Source organism: Pecten maximus, unplaced genomic scaffold (assembly GCF_902652985.1).
Source record: "Pecten maximus unplaced genomic scaffold, xPecMax1.1, whole genome shotgun sequence".
NCBI lineage: Eukaryota > Metazoa > Mollusca > Bivalvia > Pectinida > Pectinidae > Pecten > Pecten maximus.
The window spans coordinates 144-16,642 of NW_022979776.1; the positions used below are offsets into that span (position 1 = coordinate 144).

General features: G+C 36.6%; 3 protein-coding genes across 3 annotated transcripts; all 3 read left to right on the top strand.

The window, feature by feature from the left end:
* Positions 1–959: 959 nt before the first annotated feature.
* On the top strand, positions 960–4,241 carry LOC117319192 (mediator of RNA polymerase II transcription subunit 31-like; the record flags this gene model as incomplete). Its single annotated transcript, XM_033874029.1, has 2 exons — positions 960–1,071; positions 3,154–4,241. Coding segments are annotated over 2 exons (344 nt in total), but the record flags the coding sequence as incomplete, so codon positions are not given.
* Positions 4,242–6,966: 2,725 nt separating this feature from the next.
* LOC117319195 lies at positions 6,967–10,676 on the top strand. The gene has a single exon (XM_033874032.1). The coding sequence runs from the start codon at positions 7,056–7,058 to the stop codon at positions 8,700–8,702; it is 1,647 nt and encodes a 548-aa protein (XP_033729923.1). The 5' UTR covers positions 6,967–7,055; the 3' UTR covers positions 8,703–10,676.
* A 2,212-nt stretch (positions 10,677–12,888) lies between these two features.
* Positions 12,889–13,937, top strand: LOC117319194 (tripartite motif-containing protein 45-like). The gene has a single exon (XM_033874031.1). The coding sequence runs from the start codon at positions 12,894–12,896 to the stop codon at positions 13,935–13,937; it is 1,044 nt and encodes a 347-aa protein (XP_033729922.1). The 5' UTR covers positions 12,889–12,893.
* The last annotated feature ends 2,562 nt before the right edge of the window (positions 13,938–16,499 follow it).

The following is a 16,499-nucleotide window of genomic DNA, read 5'->3' on the forward strand; positions in this document are numbered from 1 at the left end:
AGTATGTATCTCTACGAAAACAGTACTAGACTTTGAAACAATATAATTGAAATCAAACTCTTTATTCCGATCTTTTGGATACTCTGTAATATATACACATGTATATGTAGTTTATGAGCCAAAACGTCTGAAAATTCGTCAGAATTCCAGACCGTCTGTTCGCCTCCTCTCCCATCCTTATTCACGAAAAGTAAAACTACTTGGGTGTTGTCAAGGTGAGAATGGTAATTATGGAAGGCATTTTGGAGAATTCTGGTCGCTTATTAGAGAGTTATTGTTATCACAGGAATGAGAAATTGCGGTTCCCTGGTCACTTAAACAGAGAGTTGTTTAATAGAGTTGAAATATATAGTGAAAACACTCGGGAGGAATTGAAATGGTCGCTAAGAACAGATAGTCGAGAGATGGCCATTTGGACAGACTTGACTGTATAGAAATTTACTATGTTAGTACCCGTACAGCTTTAGCACTCTTTATTTGCTACCTGGGCTATGCTTTATTCTTAAAATAAGTTATACCATGAGCTTCTCCTGAGTACACTTTTTAAAATGATGTCATGGATGTAAATCAACTTTTTTAATGGCAGAGTGATGGACTTTGACTAATATGAAAGCCTCATCCATATATATCACAATATATTTTTGGATGTGAAGCGAATATAATTCTGTACATATAATCATCACTTAGTCTTGATAGATACTTTGAATTGCTCCAATTTAAACAATGTGGTATAACTAATATAATGAGAGATACAAATATTTCTTTCAGATGTTTAGAAAACTATATTTGAAAAATGTGAATTACATGTATATAACAAAATAGATATAAATGAATTTTGCAACTGTTAACCTTAAGGTCAGGATACAGAAAATGAAGTTGTGATGAAGTTACATGTATTTTAAAACACTTATAAATCACTGTAAAATGATTATATATAATATTAACATATAAAATATTAGCTTTATCTTTTTCAGTTTTAGCACAGAGAGGGTTCTTTAAGCAGGAAGAATTCATCAACTATCTGAAATACTTACAGTATTGGAAAGAGCCAAAATATGCAAAATTCCTAAAGTAAGTTTTAATTTATGACATTTTTGTTTGACACAGTTGAAGATATCTCACTATTGGGTATATATTCATTGCGTGTTGAATCATAAATGCCCCATATATTTGATATCATGGTGTAGTTTAGTACTATTTAGGAAAGTGAGTTGGCTACATCCCCTGTACTATTTAGGAAAGTGAGTTGGCTGCCTCCCCCATGGGCCTTTGTTTTGCTAGTCTGCCATTATACAATCCAACAAATGGGAAATTAGGGCATCCAGTACTAATAGACCCGTTGAGAGTATGTTTTTGACTCTCCAAAATCAGATTTGACTTTTGGGATTGAAGGGACAGGTCTATTTGATGTATATTTGATTTCTGAGAAATAGTGATTTGACCTCCGAAATTGCTAAAAGTCAAGGTCAACTGGATGCCCTCTAGTGCGTAACATAGATTGCTATGCATATGTTTATGCATAGATTTTAATATTGTATTTATAAATATTTTAATTTATTTCCATTGAGATTAATACATGTAGTTGTTTTGTGTTGGTGGTATGTATATATAATCTTTGTACCTACTATACCCTCCAGTGATGTCTGTGACCCCCAAAACAAACACTAAGCAGTGATTTTTGGGACTCAGTTATTTGAGTCATTGACTAATCCTTTTCCTGTGTGACTCAAATTTTGAATACCAACTATCTCTCAGTATTATATATTATTAGGACTCATCAAAATTTTAGAAATTGTGTTCAGGAAGCACTCACAAACCTCCTACAAAAATTAGGTTACAAATGTCTATATATAAGTTCTTGTTGGTGGTGTTTTCCCTTGTAGTTCCTAAAAAAAGCTTTGTATCCCATAGTTCTTAGAGAGTTTACATAGTCTAATAGATCTATAAATAGTGTTGTGACTTCCCCTTGGTTAATCTCATGTGATGTCTAAGCAATTTCGGCAGTATGCTTCAGTGAGGTAGCACTATAAACGTCAACGTCAGTTTTCCTACTCTCATAAGGAAACAAACACAAATATACCGCAGCCTCCCAAGACACACATGTACACACACTACAGGAATGGATCTCTCATACAAGGGCGGCCATCCTAAAACAATGATGATTACTGTTGATAGGATGTTAAACAATACAAAATCAAACCAGATACTCCATAGCTTCTACTTTGGTGTCTATGCATATCTTTTTAACTTCCGAGTCCTCTCTTTATAGAGGCCGCAATAGCCCAGTCGGTTAGAGCGCCGGTCACGTAACCTCAGGTGAAGATCCGAGGTGCATGGTTTGTCTCTCTCTACCGTGTCATTTTGTATTTCTTGGGAAGCTGAGAAACAGATCATTCTGTGTCGCTGTGGTGGTGTCCTTGAGCCAGAAACTTTACCCTTATTGCTTTGGATGGCATGCAACTCTCCTCCTGTATGTTGTTCCATCGAGGTAGTCACAAACTACTACAAAGAGACCCCACCTCAAAATGAACCAATCTGTTCAAGGGACGATAAATATAAACCCAGCAAGAGGCCCAATGGGCCTGTGACGCTCACCTGGCTTTACAACAACTTTAAATTGGATTGAGGTCATTTCTATAGATACTATGATGATAGCCACTTTATTCAATTATCAGAGTAGGCTAGGTATATTCATGTCAGTAAAATTTCTAGTCCTTCATTACAGCATACTTTTGGCCTAATATCAGGTCTCGGAGACTCTTGGGGAACGCAAAATCATTGTTTAAAGATTTAAGCCTATTTCACCCCTGTGACTTTGTATGTCAAGGTCATTCATTTAAACAAACTTGGTAGCCCTTCCCCCTAGCATGCCACAGGCTGGGCCTCAATATCAAGTTCCTGGGCCTCTTGGTTATTGAGAAGAAGTTGTTTAAATGAAAAAGTTGACGGACGGACGGACAGACGCCCGACGCCGCACCACAGCATAAGCTCACTTGGTGAGCTAAAAACACTCTTAATATAGCTTTAATTTTTCAATCTCCCAGCTGGTTTCAATATGGATTGTATAACATTTTACATTGCAAAAACTGATTTCTCTTTTCAGATAAAATTATCATCCATACGTTTTTTACATCTCCTTTTTGACTATTGTAGGTATCCCCAGTGCCTGCACTTCCTTGAGCTGCTGCAGTATGAATATTTCAGGAAGGAGCTAGTTAACTCTCAGTGTGCTAAGTTTATTGACGACCAGCAGTTGCTGCACTGGCAGCACTACCAGAGGAAGCGTATGAGTCTGCTACAGGCGGAGTTGGAACAGCAGCAGGCAACACAACAGGCGGCACAGACGACACCCACCACAACACAACACAAGGACAAGTCAAGCTAGTGTTTTACAACTTGACCAAATGTGTTTTACTGTATCTTGTTCAGGACTATTCAAGTAAAATATCTTCTCAACGAGAGAACTCAAGGTTTCTTAACAAGAACCATCAACAGAAGTTATTTTAACCAAACAATGCCATATGATGAATTCTTTCTCCAGTACCCAACGTGTATTGAACTTTCTTACTTCTGTAGTGCTCTTGTCATTAATTTAACATTTTATACATTAATTTAACATTTTATACATTTATGAGGTTTCTCTTTAATATTTGTAGACAGGTTAACACTCAATGTGGTACATGGGAAATACTGAATGGCCTGATTGCAAACCTGTTGAAATTCCAAGTGTAGTACACATTGAGTAATGCTGTAGTGTGTATTTAAGGGCAGTTTGCAAACTTCTTAAAATTTTGCAAAAATAAGCTGTATAATTATGTTCATGAAAAATGATGAAAGTGTACCACAATGTGCTGTTACTTCAATGTAGTAAATTTATGTTGAAAGGGAATTTAGTAGGCTCTATACATTAGTTTCTTAATGAATTTATAGAATATTGATGTTTTCATACTAATTGAAATAGTATAAACAAAGTTCCTTATTTAATATGAGTAGATTTTTCAGGAAAGATTTTGGGATATAGATAATGTCAGCATATTTGATGTGGGCAAACAAAACAATAAATGAATATAAAAAATGAATGATTGAATGAAAGAATGAATGAGGGAAAGAATGAATGAATGAATGAATAAATGTATGTATGTATGATGAATGAATGAATGAATGGATGAATAATTGTGTAAAGAATGAATGTAATAGAAAGTATACATAAATATTTGCAAATAAAATGTGGTACAAAAGTATTTTTTATCTTTCATTGTCTTAATACCTGTGAGGACATGACTCTGACATGTATATCATGGAGCAATGTCCATTTTCTTTCCATCAAATTGTCTTAACCCTCCTCTCATACTCATCGTTAAATGACCAGGTGAGCTTATGCCTTTGTGTATGTTATCCATCATGCACTAATGTTTTCCTTTACCAACTTCTTCCTGAGAGCCAACAAGCCTAGAATCATGATATTTGTCTGGTAGATTGCTGTGATGGAACACAAACAAAAGTTAAACATTAGAAACCTTGGGAATACTGAAGCCATACCACAGTCATTACACATCAATCTATCTAAAAACAAATATACCAAAATAAAGGTTTTGTATGGTTTTAGAAGGGCCGCTTCAGCTACATATGCGCACATGTATACAATCAGTTGTGTTCCATTTTAATCCGATACCCACTGCACACATGAAAATACATATTCAGTACATTTAAATGCATATTTTAATTTGTAGTAACCTTACTTTTATTACATAAGAGGCTGCTGGTCGGCCCTTTTTCTATCAGAGATGATTTTTCCGACTGCGACAGTGCCTGTCAAAAGTATCTCGCCGTGTAAACCTCTAACGTTGTGAGTAGTCTAGGGTTATGATATATTGCCATGGCAGTAGCTTGAAGACTAGTAAAGATAAAAAGTTTATTCAAATGGATGACCTTGACCTACCTTCATGGTCACAGAGGTAGCATGTTTTGAATATTAAACTACTTGTGAATGACATTGACCTCTCAAGGTCAGTGGGTCAAATGTGCTTAGTTTTTAAACAACTTATCAATAACCAAGAGACCTAGGGTCATGATATTGGAATAGTAGCATACTGGTATGAAGGGCTGCGAATTTTGTTCGAATGAATTACCTTGACCTACTTTCAAGGTCACATGGGTTAAATGTATTAGAATAACTAAACGACTTCTTCTCAATACCGTAAAAGGCCCAGAGTCATGATATTAAATCAGTAGCATACAGGGATGAATGACTAAAAAACGTTTGTTCAAATTAATGACCTTGATTGACTTTTTAAGTCACAGAGGTCAAATGTGTTAAAATCATAAAAAGACTTCTCAATACCAAAAGGCCAAGGGTCATGATATTGGGCAAGTAGCATACTGTGACAAAAAGGCTACAAATCTTGCTCAAAGGAATGACCTTGACCCACTTTCATAGTCACATTTGTCAAATGTGTTAAAATAATTAAACGACTTCTTTTCAATACTCAAATGGCCCAGGTTCATGATATTGGACAAATAGCATACAGAAATGAAAGGCTACCAAGTTTGCTCAAATTAATAACACTGATTGGCTTTTTAAGTCACAAGGGTCAAATGTGTTCGAATCTTAAAGAAGACTTTTCAATACCCTAGAAACCCAGGGATACTAGGAAAAGGGCGGCTGCTAAACTTGTTCAAATGACCTTGACCTACTTTTGAAGTCAAATGTAAAAATCTAAAATGATTTTTCTCAATATACAAAAGGCCAGTGCCATTATATTGGGCACAGAAGCATGTTGGGATGAAGGGCTACCACGTTTGTTCAAATTAAAGAACCAAGGTCACAAGGGTCACATGTGTTAAATCTAGGATGAAAAGCAAAACACCATCTACCAGTGAATATATATCAGAATTCAGGTGACATTTAAGGCCCATGGTAAATCTACAGAAATTATCACTCTCCCCCATTTTGTGTATATGTAACCTTAACGGAACACTACTCGCTAGCAGTGACATGGCTATGGCGGATTGCCGCTACAGAAGTAACTCATTCAACTACAAGAAGCAAGAAACCTTGTTGTAGCCCATTAGCCTCGTCATAAACCTGTATGGGAGTGAGACATAACCTACAACGTTCTAAAGGATATAGTTGATTGTTTTGTAGCAGGCCGGGTTTTAATTGTAAATACTGTACATAGTTGTACCAGTGTAACAATTTTCGTATAGTGGATATGTTTTCTCCGGTCCTATGACTGAGTTCCGTGTGTGCTATACAACGCTATATACACCGGTATTTATCTCCAGCATGACATTGCAAAAGACAATCAACAAAGAGATATATTTAACCCAAGATATTTATTTACACAACAGGAATATAAACAGAACATTCAACAATACAAGGCCTACATATACAATCACAAACAACTCGCATACTGCACTCTTATACGGAACAAGAACCCCTCGACTAGGGCTACAGGTGTTTCCCTACCTGGTAAGCAGCGTTCTAAAACATGTAAACATATATTTATAGACTTTTTGTCTGTAGTTATTCGAGTATCGACATAACTTGAAACCATTTAACTCACTTTGCCCTTTTGTCGTGGTGCGGCGACAGTCGTCCGGTCGGTGGGCCGGTGTAACGCTGAAAATGGACCTTCGTTGAAAATTGACACAGGGTAATTTCAACGTTGAATATTGACCCTGAATGCCGCTGAAAATTAAACAATCCGCAAATTCTTAACTCCGACCCGTTTAATATGAACCCCGTTGAAAACTTACAGCTAGATGGTTTACTATTTTATATCTAAACCTGTTGAGGTTCGACAAATAACAAAAAATGTAAATATTCGCTAATAAACGTAAACATATCAAGATATGAACTTTCAGGGTCTTATATTATAGGACTAAACACTTTACCTGACATACAGGTCATTTAATGTCCTTGTTACAGGTGCGCATAATCCGCACCTTACCCATGTGACTTCAGTAATACCGAACAAGGAAGTTTAATTTGGATTGCAAATGGCGACGTGTCGTTTACAGTTTATGTTATTTACGTTTCCTTAGAAGCTGAGATGGCGAGTAAACTGTCTATTCGTAAGGCACAGGTACACATGCAGGACACGTGTGTGTGGTGTGATAGTGTACAGGACGTGAACTGGTACTGTAATGACTGTCAGGAGGCTTTGTGTGACAAATGTAAGGACGGTCATAAACGAGGAAAGAAAACAAGGAATGACGACGTTGTTCCGATAAAGCAGGCGAACAAAACCGGCCAGGTGGTACTACCTGAGGTTTGTAAGATACACTCCGGTAAAACACGCGATCTGTTTTGTACAGAGTGTAACGTCGCCATCTGTTCAATGTGTTTTACAACGAAACATAAACAGCACGCATTCAAACATTTTGAAGACGAAATTAACACCCAGACACATTACATGCGTGAGCAGTTGGAAACATTAAAATTCAAGTTAGATCAGCTCAATGAGAAGTTATCAAACCGTCGGAAAGAGAGCACAACATTCAAAGAAAGTGTCGATATTATCTGTAAAGATGTCAAAGAACAAGGAACAAAGCTGAAGGCAGAAATAGATTCTCTAGTGGACAATGTCCTAGCTGAATTATCATCACTGGTTGCTGAAGAAGACAAACTCCTCCAACAGGATTGTGAATATGAAGATGAAAATGTCAAACAAATAAAGCAGCTGATCGAAGAAGTGGAGCAGCAGTCGGAAAATCCATCAAGTGGAACTTTGTTTGAGCTGACGAGGAGACTTAGGACCACTATACCGCTTTATGACGTTACTGGTACAAGTGTACCACCACGTCCATTTATCTTTGACACTGGCCAAATTAATACAGAACAGTTGAAAAATATGATCGGATATGTTCAGATGGGGAGTAAGAATGATTCAACGCCAATGTATGAGAAGACCGAAATCAATAACCAGCATCTCCGAAAACTTACTACATTCCAAACCCCTCCAAACAAGTCCATAGTGTCCGTATGTCCAATAGACGACATCTATGCATGGATATCAATGTATCGTTATATGGACCTGTTCCAAGTCAATAAAAATGGAAACGTCACAGAGACTGTGAAGCTTGATTTTGCACCTTGGAGTTTAGCTTTGACCAACGTTGGACTATTGATGACTCGAAATGATCATTCAACATTGATACACAAACTGTCTGAGATCAGACGAGTGACGACCTTTGCCGATATCAGTCCATTAAAGGCCTATAGTATCAGTGTTAGTGACACAGACGAGGTGTTCGTTAGTACTGACACTACAACAATACTGGTTCTGAACATGTCCGGGGACAAGGTTAGACAGCTCTCGTATGGACAGGGTGGGAGCCGTATAGCTAGTTTGACCGGAGGGAATGTCGCTGTTACCACTGGAGGTGTTAACTGTAAAGAACTGAACATCATCAACAAATCAGGTCAGATCATATACACGTGGAGTGGAAAACAGGCCAGTGGTCAGACGCTATCCCGGACGAGTCAGAATAGCATAGCATGTGATAAATATGACAGAGTATTTGTACCAGACTTAGATACTCATCAGGTATACGTCATCTCACGGAATGAGAAAAAGGCAAAATGTATCCTGAACAGGAAACATGGAATACTACATCCAATGGCAGTAGGTGTAGACAGGTGTGGACATGTTTGGATCGGCTGTAATGATGGTACAGTACATGTAATACAACTCTAATCAACCAGGAGATACAGCTGTAGATAAACTATTGATGGTGGGATACTTTAATCCCTGTTCCTTACAATGACAGTTTAACTATTTTTGAACTAGGTGTCGACTGTTTCGACTGTTGGGTTTTGTACTTGTACATAAACACCACTTCATTTGACCTTTTCTCATGACGATTACTTTACCTCCTAAAATAGCCTGCCCCGTTCTTCTTGTTTGATTGCTGTCGATACAAGCCACAGGAACCTGAAAGCGAGTACTTTGGATGTTCTGTTTTTTAACCAGATACATTCGTATGTATGTCCTTCTCATCCGACCAATCAATGTCTAGTTTACATCTTGTCCGTGTCTGATTAACTCAGATTGGAATAAATTAATCCTATTTCGTTACCTTCATAATTAAGCTTTTGCTAGAAACTATACCATTAAAGATATCCATTTACCTTGCATTGTCACTATGCAATCTTATCAAACAAAATAGAAAGTTATTATCATATATATAGAGGTTCCCCAATGAGTGGATATTGTTTATCATTTTTATCCAACTCGAGTTAGTTAATTTTCTAATTTTGAAAAGACACGAGCAATCGTTACGAGAAGGGAAACTTGTTTATCCCATAACTTCTTTATTTACAAATGTAAGTCTGTCAAGTTCAAATTCTCCCAACGTAGCAACTACATTTCGCGAACCAAATCACTACACGACAAAATATAGGTCGTTATGAACGAAAGCTTATTGTCTATTATAGATGCATGACTCATATCTTCTGTACTTTATTTGTAAATGATATTATTTTACAAAACGAAATATTAGTTTGAAAGTCAGTGTGTCGGTGTTATTCATTAATAGGTAACTTCTTTAAATAACTCCGCTCAAAATATTCGAAGATGACACCGTCATCGCGAGGTCGAACGTCACTGCTGAATATAAGACTAATCATTGTCAGATTCAATTATCGGTCCTTTCCTGGATTTCGTAGGTATGCTATTACTGGTTATTATGATGTTAAATGTTCATTCTGAGATTTATTCATTCAAGACATCATGCATTTCAACAAATGAGCAATAAGCTTATGCAGTTTACGTTTGTCCGTCTGTTTACACGAAACCTCATCAGTTTCAGAGACATATATACACAGTTTACTGACATGAGACAAATGTTTCAAGATGAATTTTACATTTTTGTGTTTGGGATAAATATATTCGTAATAAAGGTAAGTGAAATGATAAGAAAGTGTTTATTCGTTGATTTGTTTTCTGCTGGTACAACATCCGTACCGAATGACACCCAACTAAAAGGGAAGCTGCCTAAAAGTAACAGTTACGTTAGATGCTGCGACAGTTTCATTCAAATGACCATGATTAGAACCAGCGATTTAACCATTCTGTATTATATTTGTTCATTGTTTTGAATTACATTTCGTACGACTCAAATTCCACATTAATCGCCATTTCCATGAGGACACCCCTCTCACCTCTCGCCCAGTTATGCTAATGTTGAGCACCGACAACTCCAAAAAACGTGTACATGCTGATCTTTTGAAGACGGACAAAAAAAAAAAAAAAAAAAGAAGAAGAAAAAAAAGTAAGGGTAGTAAAAATAGTCCGTGGTCAAATGCCAGAGGTTATGCAATCAGATTTGTTTGAGGTCACAAATGACCAATCGGAGGCATAGAAAGTGGTTACACACTGCGGTGTGTAAACAAAAACAAGTACACACTGCTACGAATTTTATCACGTGCCATATCAGTTGTGAAACAAGCGTAGTTATGGGATAAACGTAATTCTCATTAATGTTGTGATATTTAGAACAATGTTTGTAACGCAAGTTTTCTTGACGTCACTGAATTACCTGTATTTTGACGTCACGATAATTCATGCTACTAAAAAACTGACTGCTTTACGTAATATGAAACGATGCAGTTATATTGTGTAAAAAGTGAATATCGTCAAAATGGAATTTATTAAAATGTTGATTATGAATAGCTGGTTTTGTGTTTTTTTCTACGAACATTTTTCCGGGAATGGTCGCGGTGTTATATGAAAAGGTCACATTAGCCTCGTCATGAACCTGTATGGGAGTGAGACATGTCGCTACAGCGTTCTAAAGGATATAGTTGATTGGATGATAGATTTGGTTTGAAATTTGATAAAATCTGTCAGAATGATGCATATATTTATTATGATATGTGTAATGCTATACCTTAAGTAGAACGTTTCCAGTTGGCCTATACTTATCCAAGCTGATACATGGGATACTACAGTAAATAACGACTTGTACGTTTTCAAATTTATGATGACACAGGGTATATTACCTACTTACTGCACATTTCTGATACGTGTGAGAAATAACAAAACACTGATGTATATGAGTAGAGGAACTGGATTTGGCTGAGGGCCGGTGGCCAGGTAGCTAAAATGGTTAAGAGTGTCTAGAGTTCGGAGGTACCGGGTTCAAGTTCCGGTGTGGTCGTTGCTTTTTCTCTCCCCTCTAAATATGTAACGTATAACAGAGCGGTCATTGATCAAAGAGCTGACCACACTCGACGTTGTTTCCATCTATTATCGGTATATAGACACGACACTCAGCCACACACCCACAAAAGTTAGCTATTGGACTATGCAATATACTATACGTAGCAAGCGCAGTGATTATTGTTGTTAATTTTGATGTTTTCGCCTCCACTGTAGTAAGCAGCACGACCGTGATTGATAAGTTATTGTACTTGTATAATCCGTCAATGAACCATCACATAATAAAGTCTTTGTTTCGTACCAAATGACAATCAGCTTTATCTATGGTAAAATACGTAGGTATAAAAGACAAGGTTCGTTACGTCCTCACGTCACTAAATTATGTCGTTTTGTCTAACGTCACTGTATAAAGTGCATTTGTTACGTCAGGAATATTTGTGCTTACGGATTTAAAAAAACAATTGATCAAAGTAACTTACAATCGCTTTATGCATTTATGCTGTATAAAATGTAAACATCCCCAAGAGAGAATATATGATTAAATGTTGAAATTAGATAAATTATTTTGTTTTTGTTTCCCCGAACTATTTTGACGTCACAGAGCGAAATCTGATAGCACTTAAACGGGAATATAAATATCAAACATTTTTCTTCGGAGAGTTAATATCGTATACTTTTCACAGGATTACAGACAAACTAATCATAACGTTCTGTTTTAAATTGTTAGAAATCCTGTGAAAATTATAATACGATATAGCTTTTTAAAGACGACAGGTTGATGGTTGAATAATGTAATGAAATGGCAAAGTCTATTAAAAGCGTGGCTGCCGTTGAACTGGAACATGTTAGCTCAAGGATGAATTAGAGAAAGTCGCTAAAATGAAATTATCGCTAAAAGTACTTTAACAGTAAACAATCGACGATGTTATTGATTAACTGATAGATTACACGGAGGTCATTGAAAATTTGAAGAATGGAACTTGTTGCGTGGGAAGTGTTCGCCTTTAAGTGACATCAGAACGTTTATATCGCTCATGGAAACAAAATATCTAGCGATGAAAACAAGAGGTTCCAATAGGTCTGTGTCACCTGTCATAAGTAAAGTAGTCAATTCTTAGTTTGTTACTGATCATGTTCAGAATATGTTTAAAAAATTAAAACATAATTTATTGACCCCTGAGGCCTTGTTTCATTTAAAAATTCATTCAATTTAACAAACTTGAAAAACCTTAAACAAAACACTTGCTAAATGTCATCACTCTAAGCATTCATGGTTTTCAGAAGAAATTACCTAAAAGTTTTAAACATATGAGACAATGAAAGTAGGTATAATTCATTCATTTAAAAAAAAAAACCCGTTGTAGCTCAGGACGTCGATCACAGGCCATTTCTTTCTTATCCGATGCACACTCCGCTTTCAATTTGTTATTTGTTTTTGTTATCTGTCATCAAATGAACATAAAATATAGGATTTTTACGTTTCTTATGTATCGTATCAAGGCGAAAAAGGTATGAGTTTAACAAATCGATATCCAGTAAGTGTGTACCTGTGCATGCACAGACAGCGTTGATAACGTTTTACCTGACAAAGAAACTATTTAAAGTCGGCTGGATGTATGCCTTTCCCATATTACTCCATTCGAACTGAACAAGGAGGTTTAGACTAGAATGCAAATGGCGACATGACATATCTAGTTGAGGATCTTCACGTTATTTAGAAGCTAAATGGCGAGTAAATTGACTATTCGCAAGGCACAGGTACACGTGCCGTACACGTGTGCGTGGTGTGATAGTGAACATGACGTGAACTGGTACTGTAATGACTGCCAGGAGGCTTTGTGTGACAAATGTAAGGAGACCCATCAGCGTGCGAGGAGGACAAGGAATGACGAAGTTGTACCGATAAAACAGGCGAACAAACAAGGCGAGGCGGTACTACCAGAGGTATGTAAGGTACACCCCGGTAAAACATGCGATCTGTTCTGTACAGAGTGTAACGTCGCCATCTGTTTAATGTGTTTTACATCGAACCACAAACAGCACGCATTCAAACATTTCGAATACGAAATTAACACCCAGAAACATTACATGCGTGAGCAGTTGGAAACGTTGAAATATAAGTTAGTTCAATTCAATGAGAAGTTATCAAACCGTCAGAAAGATAGCACAACATTCAAAGAAAGTGTCGATATTATCTGTAAAGATGTCAAAGAGCAAGGAACAAAGCTGAAGGCAGAAATAGATTCTATAGTGGACAATGTCCTTGCTGAATTATCATCACTGGTTGCTGAAGAAGACAAACTCCTCCAACAGGATTGTGAGCATGATGATAAAAGTGTTAAACAAATAAAGCAGCTGGTCGAAGAAGTGGAGCAGCAGTCGGGAAATCCATCAAGTGAAACTTTGCTTGAGCTGACGGGGAGACTTAGGACCACTATACCACTTCATGACGTTACTGGTACGAGTGTACTACCACGTCCACTAAGCTTTGAAACCGGCCAAATTAATACAGACCAGTTGAAAAATATGATCGGATATGTTCAGACGGGGAGTAAGAAGGATTCTACACCAAAGTGTGAGAAGAAGGAAATCAATAACCAACATGTCCGTAAACTTACTACATTCCAAACCCCTCAAAACAAATCCATATGTCCAATAGACGACACCTATGCATGGGTATCAAGGTTTGACTGTCTGGACCTGCTCCGAGTCAATAAAAAGGGAAACGTCACAGAGACTGTAAAGCTTGATTTAACTCTGGAATACTGATACATCGACAGGATCATTCACTATTGATACACAAACTGTCAGAGAACAGACGAGTGTCGACCTTTGCCGACATCAGTCTATTAAAGGCATGGGGTATCAGTGTTAGTGACACAGACGAGGTGTTCGTTAATACTGACATTACGACAATACTGGTACTGAACATGTCTGGGGACAAGGTTAGACAACTCTCGTATGGACATGATTGGTGCCGTATAGTATGTTTGACCCGAGGAAATGTCGCTGTTACCACTGGAGGTGGTTACTGTACAGAACTGAACATCGTCAACAAATCAAGTCAGATCATACACACGTGGAGTGGAGAACTGGGCAATGGTCAGAAACTATCCCAGACGACTCAGAATAGTAGAGCATGTGATGAATATGACAGAATATTTGAACCAACCTGTTATACTCATCAGGTATACGTCATCTCACGGGATGATAGAATGGCAAACTGTATCCTGGATAAGAAACATGGAGTACAATTTCCATTGGCAGTAGGTGTAGACAGTTATGGACATGTTTGGATCGGCTATATTGATGGTACAGTACATGTTCTGCAACTCTAATCAACCAGGAGATACAGCTGTAGATAAACTATTGATGGCTGGATACTTCAATATTTGTTCCTTAAAGGGACATCGCGTTAAACCAATTTTAATTTTGTATTTTTCTCATGTTATTTGGTATATCTTTGAAAATAAAACCTTATGAACAATAACCATTCGCATTTGATGATTTACGTACATAGATTATCAATAATAAAAAAAATATCACAATTCGTTGATCAACAGTCTGGATATGTAAATTTTGTGACATATCCGATGAAACGCATGCGCACACCTATCTAAAACACCGGAAAACAAAAACGGCTTCCAACGTGAATCGACTGCGGGTTTCTCCGGGTTATCCGGCTTTCCTTCACCTCCAAAATCTGGCACGTCCTTAAATAAATAACCCTGGTTGTTAATAGGACGTTAAACAAAAACAAACGAAACCAAACAAACCAAAAGATTGCTGGGAGTAGGCCATAACAAACTCGGTAATTTTGATACAAACTCGGTAATATTTAGTTTGTACAGTCTGTACAAGTACATTGCTACTGTCACTTTACTATATGTACAGTGTTTACACTTATATACACATACATATTTGCGCCGGGATATGTACAGAACGTGTTATTTAACATTTAAACTACTGTATGATATCGTTATCCAACTAACCCATATGGAATATTTCGACTTGTAAGCTATTGTGTGTTTGTGTTAACAAATGAAAATGTCTCGATTTCCAAACAGTCACGTGATGATTAAAAAATAATTTCCGCAAAAAATTCAGAAGGGGGTTCCCAACTAAATCGAGTGGTCAATCTGGGAATAGGGATCGACTCTGAATATTGGGATAGCACAAAAACAATCATGTGAGGTACCGAGTCAAATATTTCTATGTAAAAACCAACAGTGTTTTGTCTTTTGCTTTTGTTCACTGAGTGACTCCATCCTATTTCTTCACCTTCATCCGTAAGCTTATATCCATTTACTCTACATTGTCACTATGAAATCTTCTCAACCAAAATAGAAAGTTATGATAATTCATACTTACTTCTCAATAGTGTAGTGATATTTAGAATAATATTTGTAACGTCACTTGTATTTTGACGTCATGAAAATTCTTGCTAGCAGACTAAAAAAAGTTAATAAAAGAAACACGTAACGATGTAGTTATGCTATAAGGCTATACAGTAGGACAGCCTGGCAATGGGCGATTTTTTTGTTAAGTAAATAACTACTGTATTATAATATGCATAAAAATGAAAAAAAAATTACACTATAATGGGTATATTCAGTGTGAAGTAATACATACATGCTTCATATTTGTTACAACAAAAATTAATAAATTGGTTCCGGATTTGAAATATCCGGATTTTTTGAAAGTGTGCTTACACTTGAAATTTAGTATTGCCTACAGCGAAAAATGTACGCCCACAGAAAAGGTAAGATAGCCGGATAACTTAATTTACAACATATTTCAAAACAATATTATTTCTGTCTTTAGGATTGAGATATTAAATTTTAAAGAAATTTTAGAAAAAAAATGTTTAGAAAGTTGTGTCATTTTGGGTCAAATATCATAATATTTTGCAATGGTTACCATGGTATTCACAGCTCTAAAATCACAGAAAAAATAAGTTTACTTATCCTTCAGAGCTGTATCAAAATTGCAAATGTTGTAAGGGTTACAGATACATATACTTTATTATAGGTAATATGTAGGGTTAACTGGCAATGTTCACATATCTAAAGCAAGTGCCATATTTTCTAGAATTGGGCATTTTTACTGTACACTGCTACCTGTATAAAAAGATGAATATCGTCAAAATGGAATTTATTAAAATGTTGATTCTGAATTGATGGTTTTGAGTTTTTTTTCACGAACTATATCATTTTGCCGGCAATGGTCGCGGTATCACATGAAAAGGTCACATTGACACCTCGACGTTTAACTTTTGAATGCGATATACACTGTTATAAGATGAATACAAGAAGATCTTTAGTTTATTTT

What these genes read in the sequence shown, in the direction of transcription:
- LOC117319194 (XM_033874031.1), top strand. Translation starts at nt 12,894, where the DNA reads ATGGCGAGTAAATTGACTATTCGCAAGGCACAGGTACACGTGCCGTAC.
- LOC117319195 (XM_033874032.1), top strand. Translation starts at nt 7,056, where the DNA reads ATGGCGAGTAAACTGTCTATTCGTAAGGCACAGGTACACATGCAGGAC.